A 27,151-nucleotide genomic window follows, 5' to 3' on the forward strand; every position below is an offset into this window, starting at 1 on the left:
CTCTTTCACTACTACACACTATAATCTTTTTCACACTTATCATATTTTCTTGTACATACAATAACATACAAAACTGCATCTATTTATAGGTGATGAATTCATCTTTGTGTAGAATAGGAAGAATATGGTGTAGTAAAGTGAGTACATGAATGATCTATAGGTTACAAATGTTACAAGAGTTACATGTAACTAATGGTCATATAAGTTACAAGAACTAATGTCCATGAGAGTTACAAGAACTAATGGTAATATGAGTTACAAGAACTAATGATCATCTTTACCACAATTTATATCCACTAACTCAAAAAGATAATGTGGTGAGTTAAAAGAATAACGACACAACTTTCTCCACTTTATGTTTACTAATGTCATGGACTGTAATTTATTTTAATAATAAAATACACCAATATTTTTCAACTAATATATCTTAAATTTAATTTTAATTAAATTTATGTGTTTAAAAATGCCCCATTTCAAACTTATCGAGATAATTAATTGATTAAAGAATAAATTTGAAGTATTCTTCAATTTTTAATAATATTTGTGTGAAAAAATATCCTCAACCAGTACATACCATATCAAGTAAGCACACCTCAGGACTTGAAATAAATATCACTTGATATTTATTCATTTGTTGGCCACACAAAGTTTAAAAGATTCTGATTGCCATGCATTGATAGTATAGCATCACACATTTTTATTGCATGTGTATAACACCATTTATTAAAAATAGATGTGGTTTCTTCCTTTGTCTTTTTCCTTGATAAAGAAATATGACCCCAAATCTTTACATGACAAAATGGAGGCTAGAGAAATATTGTCTGGTCGGGTTGGATGTTTGATCTAATTTCTACATGAAATTGACAATTACACCCCCCCCCCCCCCCCCCCCCCCTCCTTTTTTTTAACATTTCACTACCTTTGCCTTTGCTAGTTAAACTGGGAACAATCGACCTTTTCTTTTGGATTGTAACACCAAAAGCAATCTCAATTTAGGAGTGCATCATCCTCACTATTTTTTTATAAATAGAAATGTGCTTTCAGTTATTTTGCCATCAATTAGAGCATCACGATCCACGTCAAGGAAGCACAATGCTAGATAATTATTTTCTTTTCTTCTTAATTCTCATTATTTTTTCAGTCCAGCATGTTAATGGTAGAAAATTTATATCAAATTGTAGATATATCAAAATTATGAACGATTTGATATTTCAGAAATTAGACTTCGAGTTCTACAACATATCCGCAATTTAAATTTAAAATTGCTCAATATCATTCTAGACAATTTTTCAAAGTTAGCCTTAACTTTTATCATGCTGAAAATTTCAGATCTGCACGTCTTTACTAGAACTTTCATATCTTGAAATAGGAATGATGAAATCATGAGCTGCTTGATCATATTGAAACTAGACAGAAAGGTATATATTGTTAGCCTCCTAAGTCTATGATTTTAATAATGACAAACTAATGAATGAATCTTCATAGGATATTGGAAGACTGCTAATAATGGGAGTAAGTAGGGAAGCTAGCTCCATAAATGGAAGGATATCAAATCATGATCCGCAACATCCAAATAAATCAATCAAAATAAGAACAAATGGAAGAAGAATGGAAGCAAGTAGGGAAGCCAGCTCCAAGAATGGAAAAACATCAAATGATGATCCGCGACATCCAAGCGAATCAATCAAACTAAGAACAAATGAAAGAAGAATCTGAGTTCAGGGAATCACAGCAAAACAGATCAATCACGAGGGTATCAGCCCCGAGAATCGCAGTAAATCAGATCAATCATAGCAGGAATAGAAGTAAGAAAGAATTACGGACATATCTAATATGGGCATAATTAAAAGTAGTATATGGACATATCTGATATGGACATACCAACACGACTGCATTCCTCAATCAAGGAGTCAATTCAAATCCTTGATTGAGAAGAAATCTTGTGGGTTTTCCATATGAAGAGTGGCAACAGAAATAAAAGAAGAAGACTGAAGATGGACACGGGTTGACGGGTTGCGCAACTTTAAGAAGAAAAACTCAAAGTGTCTCAATCATAGTCTCATAAGGCTTTGTAATCTTTAACTTAAAAAATAATTATTTAATGAACAAAATTATTCAAGCTCGTATGTATGAATATAAAAACATATAATCGCTTCTTAAAATGACCAAATTACCCAGGTGAATATTTGAAAGAATTTATTTGGATAAAATAAATGTTGAAATTTATTTAAAATTAAAGAATCTTGAGAATAAATCTAGTCGGGGAGGGCAAAGATTAGGTGTCAACAAGTAGCACAAAAAGCATTCTGATACATGATTTTTGTAGATTTTCAACCAAATACATCTTTCTTATGTATCTATAACCTAATATTCAGTAAGATACATAACTTTTGTATATTTGATGGAGGATCACGTGATGTATCTTCTTGTCCTTTACTACCAGATTCTTATGTATCTCTAAACTCTCTTAACATATACATCATTCGTATGTATCTTCATTAACATCATCATCTTCCACTCCTATTGACAAATCTCTGAACTCCATAATTTCTCGTGGCTTGAACGGTCTTGTACGCCGCTGTGGATTCTAGGATATGATGATGAATGACGTTGTGGATTCCATGTCAGATGGTGGGAGTTCGAGATCTAACTCAAGATCTATATATGAATTCTATATGAATCATTCGAGATCTAATGATGGAAAATGTCATTGTGGACCTCTCTCCGGCCACTCGCAAACGTCATTGAAACACAATTTCTGGATTTGTGACCATCACTGTGAAACACAATTTTGCAGTAGTGGACGAGGCTCCGATGGATGGAGCTCCTCGCCGGAGGATTGCTGTTACTGTACTTTTAGGCTTCTTTCCCAAGGATTAATGTATATAATAGTGTGTTATTGCTAACATTCTTGGAAACAAAAAAAATGTTTGTGCTCTGCAGCTATCACAAGAAGAATGCGAGAGTTGATATGTGAATAAACGATTTGTGTAAGCAAGTATGAGAGATAGATTAATGTCTTTGATTTTAGGTGTTGTTTAGCTTAAGGTCCTTGATTTTAGGCGTTGGTTGGGGAGCATTAGGTGTTAAATGTGGAGGTGGTTTATGTATTTGATAGTTGGAGAGAGAAAGTGTGAAAAAAGATTTTTATAATTAGTTCTGGGAGTTGGAATTTTAATTAATATTAGTAATTTAAGGTGTAGTTTTAAGTGATTTATGCTTATATTAATTCACAATATTTATTTTAGACTAATATATTTTAAAATTTCAATAAAACTTGTGTGTTTACACTTTTATTTGTTACTCACTCCTGAAAAAAAAAAAGTTTCAACAAAGATACATTCAAATTACAGGAATGAACGGAATCAAACATGAAACTTTTTGGCCACGTATAGTTACGTCTCCCAGCAAGAGTTTATTCACACATGATGTTACAAGATATTCCTCCATCAAGATATTCCTCCCTATATTTTTACTTGTTCAATCACAAATAATAGATATGTATTTTTATTTATTTAATATAATAAATTATTATTTAATTGATAATTTATTTTTATTATTAATTATACTTATTTTTAAAATATTAAAATTATTATATTCGAAAAATGATACAGTAAAATTATCAATATATTTATTATTTATTAATATTGTGTCAAATCAATAATGAATAACTAAAGGAACATTTGTCTTTTAAAATTTATTTGGTATGAGTGATAAAGAATATTAATTTTGAAATAAAATAGGGAAAAGACATCGTTTTCACCTCAAACTATACAAGAAAAGTCTAAGTCACACCTAAACTATCTAAGTGACAACACCTATATTATATAAAAGTGATATTATTACCTCTCCGCGACACCCATGCCCAAGTTTAATGAGTGGAGTACACTCCACTCGCCCTCTTGTGTTGCCACGTGTCTAATTAATTTTCCTATTTTATTAAAAACTTAAACCGACCCTATTACTCTTTTAACCCATCTAATCCGACCCGACCCGACCCAACTCTCATATTTTACCCTGACTCTATTAAAACATCCATCCAAACCAAAATTCATCTGATGAGAGCAAAAACCCAATAGAATATTCACAAAAATTATACAATACCTTATACCCCTTTCACACATTCTCTCGAAACCTTAGAACAATTTCCCTCCTTTTTCTCCTTTTAGATTCCCTCAATCTCCATAAAAATTCTCCAAATCTCTATATCCAAATTCCCCATAATCCTAATTCGCTGATTCTCTAACTTTTTTTAAAAAAAAATTGTTAAATTTGGTAAAAAAAAAATTGAATCGATGGAGGCGTCTGTAACGGATGATCTCGGAGCCCCACCGGAGTCATGGGAGGTGGCTGACTTAGATGCTAGTATAAGGCGACTTATATTTTCATCGTCTTCGAAGAAGAACAACGATAATATTGATTCTTCATCTGTTGATAATAATAATGATGATCAATCTGAGCTGCTTGATTCTTTGGGTACCGGTACGGGTGATGGTGATGGTAGTGGTGGTGGTTCAGGGAGTGCGTCGGAGGAGGATGTTGTTAATACTGTAGATCAATTTCTTCGAGAGGCTTTGCAAAACCCTCGTGAACGCCTTTTCAGTTAGTAATATTTAAGGGTTTCTTATTATTGTACTGATTTACGATAGGTTTAGAATTTGTTAGCTGATTATTATGCTTATTTACGATAGGTTTAGAATTAGTTAGTTGATTGTTGTGCTGATTTACGCCAGGTTTAGGATTTGTTAGTTGATTATTGTGCTGATTTATACCAGATTTAGGATTTGTTAGTTGGTTGTTATGCTATTTTACGACAGGTTCAGGATTTGTTAGCTGATTATTATGCTAATTTACAACAGGTTTAGGATTTGTTAGCTGATTATTGTGCTAATTTATGACAGGTCTAGGATTTGTTAACTGATTGTTTTGCTATTTTGGATTTATTAGCTGATTGTTATGCTAATTTATGACAAATTTAGGATTTGTTAGTTGATTGTTACGCTAATGTAAAACAGGATTAGGATTTTTTAGCTGATTATTATGCTAATTTCCATGAGGTTTAGGATTTGTTAGTTGATTATTATGCTAATTTACATCAAATTTAGGATTTGTTACCTTTGTACTTGTTTGACATGTGGATAATTCTATTTTGTGGTTGTATAGTCGCGGATGCATTGGTGTTAGTTGTGTCAATCAGTTAACTACAACATAATTGTAAATTAGTTGGTGTTGGATGCAGGAATCACGAGTGAATACAATGTTACTATAATTATAATTTGATGAATTATAGTAGCTAGTGTGTTATGAGTAGTTTTTACTGAAATCCCAGACCCGTACATAGCTGAAGTTTTAGTGCGCTGTGTTGGCCTTCTTCTCCTCGACGCCACTTTTTTAGTTGGTATTAATGATTATTATGCTAATTTGCATTAGTTTTAGGATTTGTTACTGACTTTTGTTCTAGGATTTGATTTTCTTCTTTTGTGCAAGTGAATTTGCTCGTATAGTCATGGCCACGTTATTGTTAATCGTGTCAATCAGTTAGCTACAGCTGAACGGTGAATGCAATATTTCTGTAATTTGATGAATTGTAGTAGCTAGTAAGTGTGTTATTAGTCCCTTTACTATCTAAATTTTATTTACTACTATTTATATAAATGTTAACACTTTTTTCATTTGAGCAGCCGGGAATGCCTAGTGAGAGATTCAAAACTGCCAAATCTTTAGCAATTGTGACTGAAAATCTCGAATATACACTTAAAACTGGTGTAAAATGAAAAGGAAAAAAAGCTATGACCTCCAGGCAACTACAACAAATGAGAGGCAAAAAACAAATGAAAACAAGGTCCATGGCTGCACACTTGAGTCAAGAAAACTCCAATGTTCAATCTCTATAAGAAGTTGGTGTAGACTGATAGTTTCCTTTATATAAATGTTGACAGTTGTGACTATCTTTAGACTGTTTCTGATAATTCACTAATGTTGGTGGCTGGGTTGGCAACTGTGACTGCATTTAAGACTATTTTTTGGTAGTTCACTGATGTTGGCAGCTGTGGCTGCTTTAAGAATAATTTATTGGTGGCAATTTTGACTGCATTTTGTAACTGTAATTAATTTAATAGTACTGATTTTTTTGTAAATGTATTTGGCAACAAGATGTAATTGCACTCAGTTTTTGTTAATGATTATGCAGTTGTAAGTTTATTGTTGCTGAAATTTGTGTTTGTGCTTGTGCAGCAGTTGTGACTGCATTTATTAATGTTAAATTTGTGCTGTGAGAAATGTAGTTTACTGGTTCCAGATTGTGTAATTAACATTACAATTTGTGTCTATGCTTGTGCAGCAGCTGTGACTGCATTTATTAATGTTAAATTTGTGTTGTGAGAGATGTAATGTTTGTGTATACAACATTACAATTTGTATACAACCTTGAATTTGTGTTGTTAGAGATGTTTCCCTAAACCAATAATGTTGTATACAAATTGCAACATAAAGAACCACAGAAAACAAAGCCAAAACTGTCAAGTTCAACCTTACAATTTCATTACACAACAATTTAATTACACAACCTAGCAGTTTTGTCTAAGGTAACACCCAATAATTGATACAAATTTCAGCCCCTTAAAACACAACAAAAACAAAGCAACTTAGTTTAGGGCAACCTTCTTGGAGCTCCTTTCAAGAACATGAATAGAAATAGAAAACTAACACCCAAAATACATACACAAATGAGAGTATTCCAAAGTTGTTTTTCCCTTTTCTTGGATTTAGCCAACTTGTTTTTCTTTTCTTCTCATTTGCCTTCATCATCTTCAAATCATCCTGAAAATTGTCCATTTGCAACTCTATTTTGTTCATGTCTATTTTGCTCTCCACGGATTTGATTGTCCTAGTAGTCTTGTCAACAACTATTTTGTGTTCATAAAATGCACAATTTGTACAAGATTCAACTTTTTTCTCAAGCTCCCCAATTCTTCCCAACAATTTAGGAATAACAAATTTGGATCGTTCATCAATAGAATCATCTTTCCAAAGCTAAAAATCGCATGATCTAGTATTCTAAAATGAAAGCAATTAGATTCATATACACTATTCAAGATTAATGTTTGAAGGAAAAACTCACTTACCCCATAGTAAAGACAATTCCAATATCGTCTACCCGAATTTCATGAAGTCATCAAAGGCAAAAGATGTTCATATTTGCATCGAACCTCGTCCAAATTTACTATCTTCTTCTTGCTTACAAAGTCTACTCAAACTTATCTTAGCCATTAAAGTACCTTGATTAAGAAAACAAGTTTCAAGAGAGGTTGAACAAACACTTGAGGGAAGAAAAAAATTATCAAAATGACAATAAAATTAAGACAAAATAATCATCAATATAGCAAGAAATCGAAGGATTAAAAAGATTTAGTTACCAATTCTTCATACAAATGATATTCAATTTCGATTTTGAAAGACAAATTTGGGAATTAGGGTTCTTAGTTTTGAGCCCCAAATTGGCTTAAATAAGAATAGATCAGTTGGGAATTAAAAGTGATGTAATTTTAATGTTTTAGACGTTTACTTTTGTTATTTAAAAGGCTGAACGCGCCTAAAACGAGTGTAAAAAATGTGTCATAGAATTGGTGTCGCGGAGAGGTAATAATATCACTTTTATATAGTTTAGGTGTGTAATAGGTCACTAAAATAGTTTAGGTATGACTTAGACTTTTCTTGTATAATTTAGGGTGGAAATGATGTCCTTTTCCAATAAAATATACTATTATTCTATCCTATATTTACAACAACAACAACATATCCAGTATATTCTCACATAGTGGGGTTTGGAGAGGGTGGAGTGTACACAGACATATCACTACCTAATGTGAAGTAGATAGGTTGTTTTCGATAGACCCCCGAATTAGGACCGATAACAATATAACAAACACAAAACATAAATACATATAAACTTGTGCAGTATGCAAAATAAACTAACACCGCTAGACACAAAATAATACTAGAGCAACAAGATAATACTAAAAACTATTTATTCGAAATCATAGACACTACTCAACACCACGAACAGAAACTTCAGACACAAATAGGGTCATGTCCTCCGTAAGCTATAACTACTCCATATATGCCTAATTACCTCCCTCAAATATTTCTTCTGTCTACCTCTACCCCGCCTAAAACCATTCATAACAGTGTCTCACACCTTCGCACTGCAGCATTAGAGTCCCTCCTCATCATGTGCCCGAACCAACGTAACCTCACTTCTCGCATCTTGTCCTCCTTCGAAGCCACTCCCACCTTCTCCCGAATAATCCTATTTCTCACCCTATCTCTCCTGATATGGCCACACATCCACCGCAACATCCTCATTTTTGTCACCTATCCTATATTTAATAAAGAATATTAATTGATTTTGAGATTATTTATCTACCGCTTTCCGTCCCGTATCGAACGACCCCTTAATGTACGTACATGTATTTATGACTTAAACAATGATTTAAGTGATAATATCTCTCCCTCTCTCTATATATAATAGGCTACTAATGTGGCATGCCTCAATGATCAGAAAAAACATTTACCTGTTTCCTGATTTTTTTGAACTTTTTTCATTGTTTTTGAATTTTCTCTTTTACAATTTGAAGGTAATATTATAGAAAAGAGCATAACATTATTATTCAATTAAATGGATAATTAAACTAATTTATGGAAGACATTTATTTGTTAATATTTACTTGATATTACCGTTACGATCTTTGAGGTTATATACTTATGAAGGGAAATCATAAAAGTAAACATTGATGGCAATTACTACCATTTCAGCCCTTCAATTTCTTTGCCATAAAAACTCATTAATTTAATAATTGTAACATGAAAAATAATTGCAGCAATTAAACAAAAAAAACAATCACCTTTAACCTCGATAAATTAAAGCCAACAATATAACCTCGATAAATTAAAGCCAACAACATTTGATTTCAATCACACATGCACAATCCTATTAGGATTTACAAGAATACAGAAAACAGAATGTTATGCAAAAAAGTCTATTATTTTTCGGGAGTCCACCTAACGAATTTATCGCGTCAAAGCAAATATGAATACGAGGATGAAAAAGAGATTCATGACAAAAGGTTTGCTGATGCCGTTAGAGGTGATGAGTTTGATAGGGTAGGATGATGTATTTAAAAAAAAATTGATATTGAAATTGTATACAATAGAGTTAACAAAAATATTTATGAGAACTTTATTCTCTTTTTCTTCTTTTTTTCTAGGACATCTTTTTCTAGGCTACTTTATATAATATTTCTTATTATAAATTTATAAGTTGTATATGAAAAAAGAGAAGATTTTGCATAAAATTTGGAGTAAAAATAGGAATTTTACTTTATATTTATGAGAATTTTATTCTCTTCTTCTCTTTTCTAAGGCTACTTTATATAACACCACTTCTTATGATAAATTTATAAGTTGTATATGGAAGAAGAGAAGAATTTGCATAAAATTTGGAGTAAAAATGATGATTTTACGAATTTCTGGCAAAAAATTAGGACAAATGAAATAATGAAAATGAGCAAAAACATCAATATATATATATATATATATATATATATATATATATAAAATAAATTTTACCTTATATATATCATTTACGTTCACGTGATCAACATTTATATTCTATTAATAATTATTATTCATAATTTTTTTTATTTTATTGCTTTTTAATTTATTTATTTTTTCTTGAATTCTTAAATTAGGAAAATCATTTATCTCAATTTCAGATTTTTGAAATCATTACTAATATTAGAATTAAAATTATTGCATGAAAATATCCTCTTCTAAAAATTCTTTACTTTCATGTATTATCTTAACTTTTTTTTAGAAAATTATAGTAATCAATATAGTAACTATTGCTATTAAAAAGGTAAGTAACAATAGTAATAATTATCTGCTTCATTTTCAGATTTTTGAAATCATTCCTTGTATTAGAATTAAAATTATTGCATAAAAAATATCTTCTCCTAAAAATTCTTTATTTTCATGTATTATCTTACTTTTTTTTTAGTAACTATTGCTATTAATATATTTTTTATTTATTCTTTAATCCTCATCTATAAAGAAATTAAGAGAATATAAATAGAAGATGAAGTAAAAATAGTAAGTGTCAATCTAAAGAGATTATTAAGGAAAAGATTGATTTTGAGGAGAATGAAAGAAATGAATAAGTTTAAAACGAAAAAAGAAAAATGAAATGAGAAAAGAGAGAAACTAAGAAAGAAAAGAAAAGAAATTTTAGGAAATTTCTAATTGTGACTCCATCATCCTTGGTCCATTGTGAATTATGACCAAGATTTTTAGGGATGAGATTCCAAAGGAAAATTCAAAAGAAGGCAGTAAAATAAGAGTGTGTGTCTCTCTCTATACTAGATATTGAAGCGCTCGTGCTCAGCACAGGCCAACGTGGCGCATACAAATTTTGTTTGGGCATAATCAATGTGAAGATTTTATGAAAGACACAATATAAGGCTCATTGAAGGTATTAATGAGTTGCTCTTTTAACAATTATCAGCAATCTCAGCAGTTCCAGAAAAATATAAAGGACACTAAGAGTCGTGTTTTCATTTATTTATTTCAACAAGGACAACGTAAATATGGAATAAGTAGAATCTACTAACTATATGATGAACCAAACCAAATACAATAATTTCCTTTCTTAAGATCTTATTGGAGACCTGCCCAAAATGTATTAGGATCAATGGATAGCCAAGACATTCTTCTACAGAAATACAGAACACAGAAATAATCACAAAATACAGATAGAAAAGAAATGTTTCCTTTTGACAATCACACTTATGTGCTCATCTTTTCCTGGCCATTATATTAAGGGGCAAATTAAAGCAGCCTCTTTAGCAACATAAATTTTGCAGCCTATAGTCAGTGGCTCTTTTAATCATGCATCTCATAGGCATTGAAACTATATAGTCTACTGTTTTCGAAAGATTCTCGGTTCAAAGAAAGCAAAAACACAACATTCATGATGGCATAAGCAATAGCAGGACAGTAAGAAAGTAGGCATAGAAAACAAGAAGCGGTAAAACACAACATTCATGATGGCATAAGCAATAGTTGAATTTATTTTTCTAAGAACCAACCTTACAGTCCTCGAAATCTACCAACGTAGAAATCTACGAATTTTCAGTTTTGGATCTTCATGATCTACAATTAAAAAAAGAAGTTTATTCATCATTCATACACAATTCATTTAGAGTAGACCACATGAAATAGACAAGGGAAGGGAGAAAAATAACAGTTGAAGTCGGAGTAACAACAACATGAGAAAAGACATCTTTTCCCCCCTGAACTTGTCCCGCCAACTCACTTTAACACTTAAACTTAACTTCTGTTTATTTACCCCCTTAACATCTTTAAAGTGTATTAGTTTCAACCCTAATGCTAACGTGGCATTTTCAATAAAAAAAGGCACATTTATTTGTAAAAAAAATTAATTTCAATAATATTATATTTAAAATATAATAGAAATTAAAAATAAAAAATAAAAAATAAAAAGATGAACACCTTTCTACTTTCTTTTGTAAAACATTTTCCTCCATTGAAATGTCACTGAAAATAGTCACTGGAAATTCATAAATATATGGTGTCCAAGATTTGGTGGTGGTGGAGTATAAAAACCATCATGAGAAGATGAAGAAGAAGAGAAGGGGTTCATGTTTGAAGAGGGGTCCATGCCTTTGTTGTGGTTGTTCTGAAGAAAATGGAGTCGGATCATATGGTCGGAGGAGTCTGTAGTAGTAGAAGTGGTGGAGAAGATATTACGGCGAGAAGCGGCTCTTTCACGCTTATGAGCATTCTGGTGTCCTCCAAGTGCTTGAGAAGTGCAAAACTTGCGAGAACAATAAAGACAAAAGAACATTCTAGAAGATGATGGCACTTTTGGTTTTGGTTTAGGGATAGGGATCATAGAGGGATCCACAATATCTGTGGTGGAGGAATTAGACTGCAGCTGGTTACAGAAACCGTAAACAAGTTGCTGCTGGCTGAGATCCGTCATTAATGAGGTCTTGATTGATTTTTTGAGGAAAGAAGAAAAGGAATGGATTTTCTGAGGGAAGAAGAAGGGGGGCTGCGCTGGCAGGGTAGGGGGTGAGGGCTGGAAGAGGAGAGGGTGGAGGTAGCGGGGTGTGAAGAAGAAAGAAAATGGGGATGGGGGTAGCGGGTAAGGATGGTGGGGTGGGGTGTGTGAAGAAGAAAGAAAATAGGGGTGGGGATGCCTTTTATATTTAAATATATATAATTATATATATGACTATATATATATATATTTATATAAATAAAATAATATATATATATTTTTTATTTTATTTAAAAAATATATAAAAATAATAAGTGGGGGATTAATTTTTTTTTTAGGAAAATAGTAATTTCTTACGTGGCAATGACATGGCTTCAACGTGGCGTTGACGTGGCGATGATCTGTAGGCGAGTGTAACACACTCTCCGTTGTGAGAGTGGCATTCAGTTTTGAGGGGTGAAACTAATACACTTTAAAGATGTTAAGGGGGTAAAATAGACAGAAGTTTAGTTTAAGTGTTAAAGTGAGTTGAGGCGACAAGTTCAGGGAGGAAATCATGTCTTTTCTCCAACAACATTCCCAGTAAATTTCCACATAGTGGGGCGAAGTAATGAAAAATATCACAGTCAAATTATGAACAAACATGTATAAACAAGACACACACAGGTAAAATACATGAATCTGGATATGAAGACTAAGACTGATACATTTAAATGATTATTTGTCATCTTACTCACACATGGTTTCTGGATTTAGTTTATTGAACTTAAAGAGCACGAGCGCTTTAATAGTTGGAAGTTCAAACCATGATCGGATTTCCTCGCTGCTAATTAATACTATAAAAACTTCAGAAACTAACTTGGTATTTCTTCTACAATTTGTAATTACAAGTGACTGACTCGCAGTTCACTTTGTCAAGCTTAAGAACTCAAACTCATTAATAATTGGCATTCAAACTATGATCAGATTTCCTCATTTATAATTAACACTACAAAAAATTCAGCAACCAACTTGGTATTTTTTTTAGCCCAGTGTAATCCCATAATTGTGTTAATAATAACACTGGCAAAAATCAATTTGACAGAGTTCATTTGCACAACATTTAAATAGTAACTATGTACAAAGTAGTTTTAGTATAAGCTGCAACGAAAACCTGGAAAATGCGCGTCCGATGTCTTCCTTGAAGAACACTGGATCTATAGAACTATATTCTTATGGTCAAGAGCATGATTGCCAAACTAACTGCTGCAAAACAGACGCCAAATAACCAATCCCATCCTTAGTTGTCACTTATCCATAGTAAAAATGTAACACCACGCATGGCTCCAATCGAGAAGCAGAACATTAGCCAATTAAAGGAACTTGATAGGTTAGTAGCCTTTTTAAGTCGTTGCAACAAAAATCCAGCATTTCAGGGCCCTTAGCAACTCCACTGGGGCAGTTGTCATGCTCCACTTTAAAGTGACCTGCTCTTTGCAAATATTTGTCACTTGGGTTACTCTGGGAGTTCCCCTAGCAAAAGTTCGACAACCAGCAGCTGAGGCATCCTGGCTGCAGGCAGGGAATTAATATTATAATAATAACGAACTTGAAAACTTAATAGACAAGTCTGTAGTTTAAATTTGTCACATATGCCAATGGCAATCTATGGAACTTTGCCAAATTTTATTTGCTTTAAGAATCAAAAATGTATTCCATGCAGCAAGCACTACCTACAACACCCATTGGGTCTGAAATAGAGGATGCAAAGTAAGCCAACATAGGAAGTGAAAGGATTACACCAATGCCATCCGATAACAAACATTCAATACTTATTTGAGTAGTAGAGTATCCACCTGAAGTGAGATGGGAGGCAGGAAGAAAAGCAAGTTGAAAGGATGATGAAGGTGTACTGTTGGGAGTAATTTGGTTGGAAATAAGTTATCCTGAGATTAGCTATTCCACTCTCAAAATGGGATAAAAATAACACTACAATCGATATGCTCCACCTATAATTAATCTGAATTAGTTATCCTTTATCCCTTATACCAACGACCCCTTAATGCTATATGATAAGCAGCGAGAAATAAGAAAGGAGTGGAGACAAGCCAAAATAGATAGACTAATCTCTCAGAATGCAAATAAAGAATGAAACTTCCTGGATAACCTCAATTTCCAACAATGAGCTATTAAAAACTGCAAACTGGATTGAAGATGGGATCTAGTTTACCATAAAACAAGGGCAGGTAAGATCAAATAAGAAGGAAAAAACTTCAATATGAAGGGTTCCCGAAGTAACGGTTAAAGTTGTTGGCATGAGCACAGCAAGTCATGGGTTGAAGCCGGAAAAACTTTATTGTACAAGGCAAGGCTGCATACAGCGGACCAAATCTTGTGAACCCCAAAATACTTTCAAGAAATTAACAATTACTTGCATCCAAATAAATAGATACATGACCAAATTAAAGGGAAAGATGATATCCAAGCAGATTTTCTTCAGATCTATAATTCACTAATCAACAAGCAACCAAAAAAAATGATGAATTTCAACGATGTATTTGTTTCAACTTTTTTTCAATCTACTTTTTAATACCAAAAACTAACTCTAATTTCTAATTTAGAATGATTTTTTTCTTCCTAACCTAAATTCAGTGAAGAATTGTGTCCAAAACAATAAAATTATAGAAAAACACAGAAAAATTGAAGATATTTACCTCTAAAAAACTGCGGCATTGAGGAGCAGAATTAGCAAAAAGAAGAAATAGCTAAGAGATGAGAATACACAGAGAATGAATGAGGCAATGGAATATTTTAGTTAGTAGAAGTAGCTAGAAGAGTGAAGACGACGGGATGAGAGTTAGGGTGGCATATTTTCGTTTAAAATTGAAAAATCAAATCAAAATTTAATTTTAATTTCGATTTTTTGGATCAAATTCAATTTGTAATTTTAAAATTTTAATTTTTTGATTTGATTTTTGGTTTAAAAAAAATCCAAAAAATTGAAATTATATAAATAAATAATATATATATTTTATTATATATATATATATATATAATATTTAGTAATTCACATTCACAATTAACATTTAACAGCAAATTCGCATACGCCGCAGGTTGTTTATGGATTGTTTTAGTGACTCAAATATTTTATGGACTATTTTGGTGACTTTGGCCTGTTTTATGGACTATTTATGCAGAAAGTATGTTGTTTCATGGACTATTTTTACGAATTTTGTGTTGTTTTGTAGACTATTTATGCAAGATTATATTATATATAATGATTAATGACGTTATGTATTATATTAAACTTATGATTATTTCATTTCGTTTCATCCATATTGAGTTATTTATAATTATTTATATTTGGGAATGAAAAACAGGTTTGAAAAAAATAATTTTTCTAAAAAAAATCATCAATTTTAAATGCTCAGTTATGAAAAAAAAAAGGCTAAATATTTTAATATGTCAAACTGAAATACAAATCCGAAATAACCGAACCAAATTTGTAAAAATTGAACCAAACCGAATTTATTTCGGTTTGATTATGGATATCATTTTTGTCAATCCAAAAATTGATAAACCGAACCGATATTAAACAATCAGACTGAACCGATTGAACGCTCACCCCTAATGAGAAGAAACAGAGAATGGTTGAGGCGGTGAAATACAACTATAAACTTTGAAACTTAAAAGACAGAAATACCCCTGAATGCCAAGCAGGCATGTTGAAAAGGTGTGCTTATTGCCTTTTATAGTATAGTAGAATATAATATATATATATTTATATATATATATATATATATATATATATAGGGATAGATAAATTAATCGGTAGATAGATTCATAAAATATATATTTTCTTGATCCATTTGAATAGTGCAATATCGTTATGGTATTTTATATTTTCATAAAATTTTGTTATGATTTGAATTTTTTTTCTTTGTTTTAAAAATTAAGTTTTACGAAACATTTTGAACTAAGAATTATAAATTTTTATTTTAAAATATTTATTTTAAGTTAATTTGAAGGTATTTTTATTGTTGCAATAATTTATTTTTTGATAATTTGATGTTAAGGATTAAAAAATAATTTCATAACTTATTGGTGTGAACTTTATTAAAGTCGCGCTTCCACCACGTGTTTTCGCGCTTCCACCACGTGTTTTCTCCCTTTGCTTTTTTACTTTCCCAAATTCATTTCTCCCATTTCCATTTTCCTTTTGTTTTTTGCTTTCCCAAATTCATTTCTTACACATCTTCACAACCAAAAACATGCTTCAAAGAAAATCAGTTCTCACCTGCTAAAAATGTATTAAAATTCCTGTAAAATTCATGTATATTTAATTATAGTAAGCTTTGTCTAATTATAGTAAATTTATTTGAATTTTGGGAAAACAACCCAAAAATCGATTGTGCTGTTAATCTTTCAAGTGTCTGGTACAATATTCTTTCTCTTTTATTTTCTACATTTTCTATATGTTTGCGGTGAATTATGATTTGAATTTGTTATCTTTATTTTAAAAATTAAATTTTACGAAACATTTCGAACTAAAAATTATATATTTTTATTTTAAATTAACTTGAAGATATTTTTATAGTTGCAATAATTTATTTTTAGATAATTTAATGTCAAGAATTAAAAAATAATATCATAACTTATTGATGTTAACTCTTTTACGGTCCCAATTTACTAGTTTACCATCTAAAAACAAAAAAGTGATGAATAAAAAAGATTCTTCCAACTCAAAGTCTTCACTAGACTAGACGACGAATTCATTTTATCTGAGAGTTCAGATCTTGCCACGTGTGTTTCCGTACAAACAATACAGTATCGGTTTCGATTCCCTCTGTTTTTTTTTTGCCCCTTTCCTCTTCTCCATCTTCTTCCTTTCCAAAAATTGAACTCCTGAATCTTCAACAATTCTATGTAAGCTTCACTCCTCAATGCAATCTCAAACCCACTCTTCAATTTTTCTGTAAGAAATCGACCCAAATTTCTTGTTAAAATTCATCAAAAAAAAATATGGAGGTGGAGAGGTGGGTTGGGTTTGTTGAATTGATAAATAAGCCAGCTGTAATGGAAACATTCGTCGACATTTTGCTTTGCCTTGTTCCCATTTGGGTTGCTGTTATGATCGGTTTAGTGATCGGTTGGTCTTGGCGACCTCGTTGGACCGGCCTTGTATTTTTAGGACTCCGGTCTAAAATTAACCGGTTTGTTTGGACCATTCCTCCCGGTTTTGGTGCTCGTAGGGTTTGGTTGGCATTTACTGCTCTTTCAGCTTTCTCTGTTGGTAGTAAATTGTGGTTTAATTTTCATGGGAGGACACGTAAGCCTTCGGCGGTGGCGGATTCGGGTTCGGGTTCGGGTTCTGTGTCGATGGATCAGTTTGGATCCGCTTCGAGTTCGGATGCCGTCATTAGGTATGTTGTTAATTTGATCTCATTTTCTAGGGTTTCGATTTCAATTAGGTGTAAATGTGTTCTAGTGCAAAAAGCTAGGATTTTTAGGGGTGATTGGTTGCATGTGTGATATTGATACTAAGGTTGATTGCTATTTGTTGATAATTTCTAATAAATGAAGGCAACCAGTTTCTATTTTTTTTTTTCTTTTTAAATTGTTTTTCTTTTTCATCTTTTCATTTTCCCGAGAAATTTTGTTTTATTTATTGTTCGGTTAGTTTTTGTTAGTATCTGTTGTTTTGGTTCTTCTCTGGACTGCTTTGGACTATTTTTTCCTTGATCCGAGGGTCTATCGGGAACAGACTCTCTACCTCTGAGCTAGGGGATAAGGTCTGCGTACACTCTGTCTTCCCCAAACTCCACTTTGTGGAATTATTATGGTTATGTTGCAGTGGAGGAGCTAGAAATTTTAGGCAGGGTGTTCAATAAAATAGGAGCTCCTTTGAAATGTTAAAAAGGTAAAAAAATATAGCTAGATGTTGGGAATCGAACCCGTGCAAACGTGGTACCCTTGGCTTTGCTGAAAAACGACTACCGCTAAGTTATTCCCCACATGTGTGTCAAGGGTGTTCAAAACGTTATATTTAACCAAATAGATTAGCATTTTACTTATATACACTGTGTAATTTTCTGGCGAAATGTGTTCGCCTGACCATCCTTGGTAGGCTGTAGCTCCGCCCCTGTTATGTTGTAGTTGTTGTTGCATTTTCCTGAGATTTTCGGTTTCATTTAGTGGCTACAAGTTTACTGTTTCTATGTTCTTTGTACTATCTATGCTGTTGCTTGTAAATGTAAATGGATTCAACGAGCTATAGTTTTCGTTTTTTAATGGGAATAGTAGGTCATTGCTTGGTATGCATTTCAGTGATTAAACTGGATAGTAGATGGAAAAGGTTTACTAATAGAGTCAAATGTGGGGATCAATTATGTTGTGTCTATGCATGTTGTTGAAGAAGAACACAAATGGGCAATGATGTTGTTGCACTGAATTTGAGCTGATCATATCTAATTATAGTGCTTTACACCTTATAATCAACTTGTACATCGTTCTGCAAGTGTTTGTTTCTGGGCCGCCCGCATGCACCTATCGTATGAGGATGATTAGAAGAAAGCAATGCAGTTTTATAAAATGAACTTGAATTTGGAAAAAGTGCAGTGCTTTGAATTTGAACTTAGAAAATTCTGAAAGTTTACCCTAGGGTGTGGCCTGGTAGTTTAATTAAGTTGGGTTAAGCACCATGAGGTTTGAGGCTCAATTCTCAACGGAGAAACACTAGGTGATTTCTTCCCAGCTATTCTAGCCTTGGTGGGCAGAGTTACCTGGTACTGCTGATGTGAGGTGGCAGGTATCGCGTGGAACTAGTTGAGGTGCGCACAAGCTAGCCTTGACACCTCAGTTATCAAAAAAAATATTGTGGAAGTTATATCTTCTATAATTTATTCCGAAGTGTGGTAGATATTTTGGAACGTCAAACTTGACTGCATATCATATAAGTTGGTATGGACAACATGTATGGTATTGTTGGTCAAAAGTGAGTATTGACTAGCTTGTATATTGTTTTGTAGTTTCCATTTTGTAAAAGCTTTCTGCTTAATCTGATTCTTCTTGCTTCTGAGCCTAAATTTTGACACACAAAAATGCAAATAATACAATCAGCAGGCTGAAGGTAATTTTAATTTCTAGAACTCTAACTAGAAATGAGCAAGTTTCATTCAACTATATGTATTTTTTATCATACTTATTTTTCAATATTACACCTGCTCTTTCCTAGCTAAAAAAAGGTATGCTCTCAGGCACTTTTTCCAAAATAACTCTCTTTCCTACCTCCTTGGGGGTGGGGGTGGGGGGGTTATCCTTTCCGGTGTCCTTTGGCCGGAAAATCGACCTCTTCCCTTTCTTCTTTTCTTTCTTCATCCTTAATCTATTTCCTACGTGATAGTTTACTCTTTCTTAGATTCAAATCTGTTAATTCCAGTTTTTAGCAATGGGGGAAAATTGGATTTATTTCAATGCTCGGTTCAAATCTTTTGATATCACAAGATGGAGTGATGAAGGAACACTGTGGTATGAATGGGTTGAAAGGAGACGGAAAATGATGAGAGGATTATCCATGAGCAGCAAAATCATGGAATGGATATGCTTCACTCTCAGAGAAGCATCCAGTGATCAGAACAAGCTGATTAGGAGATGGAAAACTGCAGAGAGAGAGAGAGGCAGAGCACTTTTGCACTAGAAAACACAATGAGCATGGGAGATTTATAAGTATCACAACCATTAATGGGGGAGATCTGTCTTTGTCATTCCAGAGCTGGCCACTAATGCAAAGTGGTACGACATTGCTTTCAAAATTGAAAGCTTTATTAGATGCTCTAAAAATTTGGTAAAGCCAGGTCCATCAAGAGTTATTGAAGCTGCGTAACCCTATGCTAGAGCTGTCAAGGATAGTAAATGGCTATAAAGAAATATCAGAGAGGTAGAGACAAAAAGCTTGGAGGAAAAATCTGAAGTACTACCACAGTTGGAAAGTCATGGGAATGGGCTATTAAAGAGATGTCTAGTGGGACATGTGACGGGAAAAAGAGGAGAAACTGACATTATCGGAGGTCAGGCGATGGTCATCCCTGTCATGGAAAAAAGCCTTTGGTGTGAATACTTATGAGATAAATGGAGGAAAGTTTCTATTTGAGTTCCCCAACAATAACATGGCAGAAAGGTATGTGCCTCATTTAAATGAGGGTTTATCTTTGGGCCTCCATCAACAGCCCATTATAAAGAGAAGGGTTTTTAAAACAATTGGGCCTGACTTCTCAAGCCAAGTTATTTTCAATGATATTTTAGGGAAAGGCCCATGCGAAGAGAGCTGCAACTTATCACTGGATTCTTTTGAACATCGACATAGTCGAGATACAGAGAATTCACACAGGCAGAAGACCGATCAAATTGCTCAAGAGGAGAGGGAGATGGCGAACACGGTGGGCAAAACAATTGTCGAATCTTTGCACCAATTGATTAAAATTGAAGATAATGAATTGAACCGGATAGACAATGAATCCGGAGGTTAACAGAACTACAGAAGTAGGGGACAAGATTTAATCACCAACGTGGGAAATTGGGAGATAGAAGATTTTGAACCACTGCAGATTCAACAACGGGAAGTTATCAGAAATAAAGAAAGAGAGACTTCAATATGGGTTCAACAAAATTTGATAAGTTGGGGAAAATTCTTGGGGCTGATTTCCAGGGCCAGGAAGAAGAGGCTTTTGAACTACTACTACTACAGGTAGATAGTTCGAGACTAGCCAGGAGAATGGAAACAGAAACAGTGTGCAAGAAAACAAGATCTAGAGGCTCTCAAATCTGGTGAATTTTGATGTTAAGTTCAAAAATATCGGGCATAAATGTAAGGGGAGAAACCTGCCTATATGTGATTAATGAAGTTCAAATTAGTAACATGGAATGTATGGGGATTGAATGACAGAGACAAAAGAAGACTAGTTAAGAGTGTAATTGGGGAATGGAATGCAGGTATTATTTGTCTGCAAGAAACAAAATTAGAGGGGTGTATGGCGGAGGAAGTCAGACAAGTCGGGGGGAGATGGATCAAACATACAAGCTTGGAGGCTAGTGGAACTAGAGGGGGGATCTTAATGCTATGGGATAGTAGGGCTTGGAAAGGGGATATTGTGGAAACTGGCATGTACTCTGACCTGCAAATTTGAAGCTCAATTATATAATTTTTCTTGGCTCACAGGGGTGTATGCTCCTAATTGTTATATAGAAAGGAGGCACGTCTGGGAGGAAATTGGGGGCAAATAGGAATAATAGATGGTCCATGGGTTGTATGTGGTGATTTCAATGTAGTTAGGTTCATCTCAGGAAGAGAAACTGTGTGAGAAGAACCAGAGGCATGAGGGAGTTCTCGGATATCATTGATGACTTGAAGTTGATTGATATACAGCTTGAAGAAAGTGTTTACACATGGTTTAGAGGGGACAATAATGAGCTAGCTTTCAGAATTGATAGAATTTTGATATCTCAGGAGTTCAACAACTTAAGGCAAATCGCTCTGCAGAGACTTAGATCAGACCACAATCCTATAGCATTACAAGGGGGTGTATGGAACAAAAAACAAGAACTATTTTAAGTTTGAAAATTGGTGGCTCAGCACTGAATGCTTTATTGACAGAATCAACAAGCAACTGGTGGTGTTCTTTCAACTTCTCAGGGAGACCTGACTTCATTCTTGCTTCAAAACTTAAGGCTCTGATAATCAAACTTAAGGAATGGAGCAAAAGTGAAGAAGGAAATCTGGGGTCCAAAAGGAAAATTCTTATGGAAAAACTGTCCCAGTTTGATGAGATTATGCATAGCAGAGGGTTATCAGATTTGGAGATATCAAACAAGAACTTAACTTTAGTCGAGTTTGAGGAGTTGCTCATAAATGAGGAAATCTTATGGAGACAAAAGTCTAGATCACTATGGCTTAAGGAGGGGGATAGAAACACTAAGTTCTTCCACAAAATGGCCAATGCCCACAAAAGATACAACAACATTGACCAGTTAGTTGGTAATTAAAGGAGAAATGTCCCAAGATCTTAATAGAATAGAAGGGGAGATAGTTGAGTATTACTAGAAGTTGTATACTGAAATCAATAACTGGAGACCTGCTTTCAGAGACATCAATTGCCCCAGACTTACAGAGGAGGAGAAAGAGAATTTACAAAGAAGTTTTGAGGAAAGTGAAGTCTTGAGTTGTTTGAAAATGTGTGCAATTGACAAAGCTCCTGGCCCCGATGGCTTCACTACGGGCTTCTTTTTGAAATGTTGGAAGGTCGTGAAGTGAGACATCATGAAAGCTTTTCAAAATCTCGATGAGCAGGAAATCTTTTAAAAAAGTCTGAATGCAACCTTTAAAACTCTAATACCTAAGAAGAAATGCTCCAAAGAATTGAAAAACTTCAGACCTATTAGCCTGATTGGAAGTATTTACAAATTGTTTGCCAAAGTTATGACAGAGAGAATGAAAAGGGTCATGGTCAAACTTGTTGATCATTACTAGATGGCTTTTATTAGAGGTAGACAGATCATAAATGCAGTACTTATTGCTAATGAGGCTATAGACCCAAGAGAGAAACAAAAGAAACCAGGAATCTTGTGTAAACTCGACATGGAGAAGGCATATGACCATGTCAATTGGGATTATCTTCTAGATACTTTAGGGAGAATGGGTTTTGGAAGAAAATGGATCCAATGGATGAGACAAGCATTTCTACAGTCAGGTTCTCGATCCTTATTAATGGTTAATGGATTTCCTGTTGGATTCTTTAATTCTCATAGGGGATCTTTTATCTCCCTTTTTATTTCTAGTTGCCATGGAGAGGCTGAACATGATAAAAATTGCAAAAGTGAAGGGATGGATAGTTGACTTTGAAGTTTGTCGAAATGAAAATAATAAAGTGGAAGTAACCCATTTGCAATATGCAGGTGATACTTTGATTCTATGCGATGCTGAAGAAGATCAACTGAAGATATTAAGGGTGATACTAGTGCTTTTTGAGGGAGTTTATGGCTGCACATTAACTGCAGAAAAAGCTACTTATACCTTATCAATGAAGTCCAAACTTGGAGTCCTTGAATGCCATACTGGGTGGGGAAATTGGTGTACTACCTACAACATATTTAGGGATGCCTTTAGGGGCTAGATCTCAATCTTATGAGATCTGGAACAAGGTGATAGAGAAGTGTGTGATGAAGCTAGCAAGATGGAAATCTCAATATTTATCCAGAAGGGGAGATTGGCGCTGATAAATTCTGTTCTTGATGCCCTTCCTACTTACATGATGGCTGTGTTCCCTATTCCCCAAAGGGTTATCAACTGGACAAAATTAGAAGAAAGATTTTGTGGCCAGAAAATAATGAGAAAAAGAGTTATAACCTGGCCAAGTGGGATGTTGTTACAGTGGGCAAGAGACAAGGGGCACTGGGTATTAAAAATTTGAAAAATCTGAGCAAGGCTCTCAGAATGAAATGGTTGTGGAAATTTTGCAATGAGAACCGCTCCTATTGGAAGGAAGTAGTCAGGGCAAAGTATGAAGGGGAAACTGTTGGATGACAAAAAAGGTAACTACTCCTTATGGAGTAAGCTTATGGAGGTCTATAAGGTCTTTATGGGATGAATTCAAGGCAATACTAGGATCAAAGTGGTAAATGGAGAAAGAACTGACTTCGGGAAGGATATATGGCATGAGGCAGGTAGATTCGAAAATCTGTTTCCGGACATCAATGCCTTAGTGTCACATCAGCAAAATCTCGTTGATGATCTTTGGTCACCGTAGGGTGGAACTTCATCTTTAGAAGATAGGTAGAAGACAGGTAAATGACTGGGAGGTTCAGAGAGTTATTGATTTCTGTAACACTATTGGACTCCTCAATGACTTGGAAGAAGGCCAAGATATTTTATGGTGGAAGGGCAACAAGAAAGGTGTTTTCAAGGTGAATTGTGCCTATAATTGATTGAACCACTCAAACCAGGTTGTAAGTAATTGGCCTTGAAAATACCATACAAAGTATCTTGTTTTGTATGGTTACTAGCTAAGGAAGCAGTTTTGACCCAAGATAACTTGATGAGGAGAGGGATTCCATTATGTTCTAGGTGTCTATTTTGTGGGGAAACTGCTGAGATAGTAACCATCTTTTTCTACACTGTAAAGTAACTAGCCAACTTTGGAGATTATTTCTAAACCTTAAGGACATGTCATGGGCTATGCCTGGCAAGATTACAGAAGCCATTCAGAGTTGGGAAAAAGCTGGAGTGCAGTCTAAGAGTAGAGAGATGGAGAATTGTCTTTGCTAGCATTTGGTGGGCAACTTGGAAGGAAAGGAATTCAAGATGTTTTGATAGTATAGAAAACAGTATGCAAAAAGTTAAACTTAATTCCTTGTTGCTACTATCCTTTTGGTGTAATCATCAACAACAACAACAACAACCCAGTATATTCCCACAAAGTGGGGTCTGGGGAGGGTAGAGTGTACACAGTCCATACCACTACCCCTAATGAGGTAGAGAGGCTGTTTCCGATAGACCCCCGGCTCAAGATACAAATAACACTATCTCCTTTTGGTGTAATCAGTTATATTCAAATGACACTATCTCCTTAATTGATGTACTAGACTCAATCTATGAACAGATAGCTGGTCAAGATGTGCTTATTGTAAATACGGCTCAGTACTGCCTATGTACTTGTTGAAGAAAAATACAAAGTTACCTATTTAAAAAAAAACTATATGTAGTTTTTGTCTGGAAGATTTAGCCTTTTATTGTTTTGAACGAAATGAAATTGTGCAATTGTATAACCCCCACCCACCCAATCTAAAAAAGAATGGCACTGTTTAGAAAATTAGGACTAAATCATTTAAGTTTCAGACGCTAATTCCTTTTTCTCTTTGTACAGTTTATGTATGTAGCTATACTTCTACTTCATTTCCTTTGCCCTAATCAAATGCCGTAGCAGAAATACTATGGAAGTTGGTTGTTCACATAAGGTTTATGAGGTAGTTGACATTAAACTTTAGAAGATATCAACTCATGTGAGACTGACAATTCATGAAGGGGCTTTAGAAAAATGGAAGCTCACACCTTCTTAAGGAATAAGCACCTGCAAACTCCGTAACTTTTGTTGTATAGATCTTTGTGCTACACTTACATTGCTAGTAGCCCTTTGAGTCTTTTTTTTTTAAAAATCATCAGCAATTCATCTTCGAGAATTGAATGGTATAACATAGGAGGTTCTTTTATTGCTCATGGCAAAACAACGCCAAATACATCAACAACTTGACCTTTTTTTTGAGTATCTTTTGTGAGCCTATATATGGAGACCCTATAGATCCTGTAAACTCTCGATTTAGACATGAAATTAGGCCATTCCGGACTTTTTCCTCATGGAGTAAGAAGACCGATGCCACTATTGCCTCTTGGCTTTGGTTCTATATGGTCAAATGGTCTCGGAGGATGTTGAAAGGTTTTGAAAGTTTTTAAGAGTCCTAAGGCCATGAGCCTTATAAAATATTGAACTGTCTATATGTAACGCCATGCAATCTCATGTTTATAGCTTGTGCCATCTTTATTTATTAACAAAAAAGAAAACAAACTCATCTCGTTTGTACCGTCAATAGTGTGTTTGCATGGAATGCCATAGAGGTTAATATGTTCAATTTGTGATGATGTTGGGAGTTGTGGTATTAATATGACAAAAATACTTACGTTCTAATCCACGTTGATTCACTGCCTTTCAATTGATTCACAAGTGCTTGCTGATTGTTAGATGAGTTTGGTCTGCGCCTTGTGTTTATTTCTGTGGTTGAATTATGTAATTACAAATTCGTATATACTTGTACCACCACCAACAACAATACCTAATGTATTCCCACAAAGTGGGGTCTGGGAGGGTAAAGTGTACACGTTGATTCACTGCCTTTCAATTGATTCACAAGTGCTTGCTGATTGTTAGATGAGTTTGGTCTGCGCCTTGTGTTTACTTCTGTGGTTGAATTATGTAATTACAATTTCGTACATACTTGTACCACCACCAACAACAATACCTAGTGTATTCCCACAAAGTGGGGTCTGGGAGGGTAAAGTGTACACAGTCCATACCACTACTTCAGATGGAATAGAGAGGTTCATGTACAGTTCCAGATGAAATAGAGAGGTTCATGTACGGTTCCACTCTTACTGAAGTGAAGTTAAGTGCATTGTGTTGTACAACTATTATTGCAGATGTGTGTATTGTAGATATGGCAAAGTGGTTTAATTAGTGGTACATGTGGATGCTTATTTTTAACCCACAATCATTTACCACCTTTTTGCCACCTCTAGATATTGGAACCCAATTTACTATTTAAGGTATTATAAAACAGTAAGTTGCTTTGCTAACTGAGGTTGCTACAAGGGAGAGAGCATCCGCCATCAACCAGGAGGTTGCGGATTTTTGAGTCACCGAGGGAGCAAAATGGAAATTACATTGGTTGATTTCTGGGTGTGGGTGTTCGTGGTGTGGAGTACTAAAAAGAAAAGAGAAGGAATACGCCAGTAAAATTCTGTACCATACATAGTTAAAATTCTGTATCGTATTTAGTTATAATTTACCCAGACCCCACTTTGTGGGAATATTTTGGGTATGTTGTTGTTGTATATAGTTAATGTTAGAATCTGAATAGGAACAAGAATAGTATATAAAATCCTACTTGAAAAAGAATTGTAATGTAGTGTCTATAAATATGGTCTCAATGTAATTATGTAAACACACAATTTAATAATATTTTTCTCCATTATTTCTCACATAGTATCAGTGCATTGTTGAGAAACTTCAGAAAAAGAAAACTCAGTCATTGTGCGTTAATTTTCGTCAATTTTTGGTGACTGATTTGTGTTATTATCTGTTTTGTGGGTTATGTGCAAACTACACCACCACTAAGAAGATCGAAAAGCTCAGGCGACAAAAAATCTGACCAAAACCACCGGAAAAATACAAGCCATGCGTCCCCACCGCCTGTTAGAATTTCATAATTCTGGCGAGATCTGTGTCACGCACCGGCGCGTAAGCTCTTCTTCGATTGAATTTTGAGTTG

The 27,151-nt window shown here is 34.1% G+C and overlaps 2 protein-coding genes and 1 long non-coding RNA gene across 5 annotated transcripts in view; 1 reads left to right on the plus strand and 2 right to left on the minus strand.

The window, feature by feature from the left end:
* Positions 1-6,516: 6,516 nt before the first annotated feature.
* Positions 6,517-14,923, minus strand: LOC107873133. Of its 3 annotated transcripts, none has more exons than XR_007057240.1 (5): positions 14,776-14,923; positions 13,236-13,633; positions 11,145-11,208; positions 7,125-7,277; positions 6,517-7,048 (listed from the first exon to the last, which is right to left on the minus strand). It is a non-coding gene; the product is annotated as an uncharacterized LOC107873133 (long non-coding RNA). The 3 variants fall into 3 exon arrangements; XR_007057239.1 differs by having other exon boundaries at positions 6,517-7,056; XR_007057238.1 differs by having other exon boundaries at positions 6,517-7,277.
* Positions 11,240-12,238, minus strand: LOC107874168 (zinc finger protein KNUCKLES-like). Its single transcript, XM_047414928.1, has one exon. It carries the CDS (start codon positions 12,059-12,061, stop codon positions 11,624-11,626), a length of 438 nt encoding a protein of 145 aa, XP_047270884.1. The 5' UTR covers positions 12,062-12,238; the 3' UTR covers positions 11,240-11,623.
* Positions 14,924-15,894: 971 nt separating the features above from the next.
* Positions 15,895-27,151, plus strand: part of LOC107873134 — a 31,706-nt gene continuing 20,449 nt past the window's right edge. The window contains exon 1 of the mRNA XM_016719872.2: positions 15,895-17,484. Coding sequence (XP_016575358.1) covers positions 17,084-17,484 — 401 coding nt within the window. The 5' untranslated portion in view covers positions 15,895-17,083. The remainder of the gene's footprint in view (positions 17,485-27,151) is intronic.

This window comes from Capsicum annuum, chromosome 6 (genome assembly GCF_002878395.1).
Source record: "Capsicum annuum cultivar UCD-10X-F1 chromosome 6, UCD10Xv1.1, whole genome shotgun sequence".
Classification (NCBI taxonomy): domain Eukaryota; kingdom Viridiplantae; phylum Streptophyta; class Magnoliopsida; order Solanales; family Solanaceae; genus Capsicum; species Capsicum annuum.

Excerpts from the sequence above, each read along its gene's own strand:
- LOC107874168 (XM_047414928.1), bottom strand. The coding sequence starts at position 12,061 with ATGACGGATCTCAGCCAGCAGCAACTTGTTTACGGTTTCTGTAACCAG.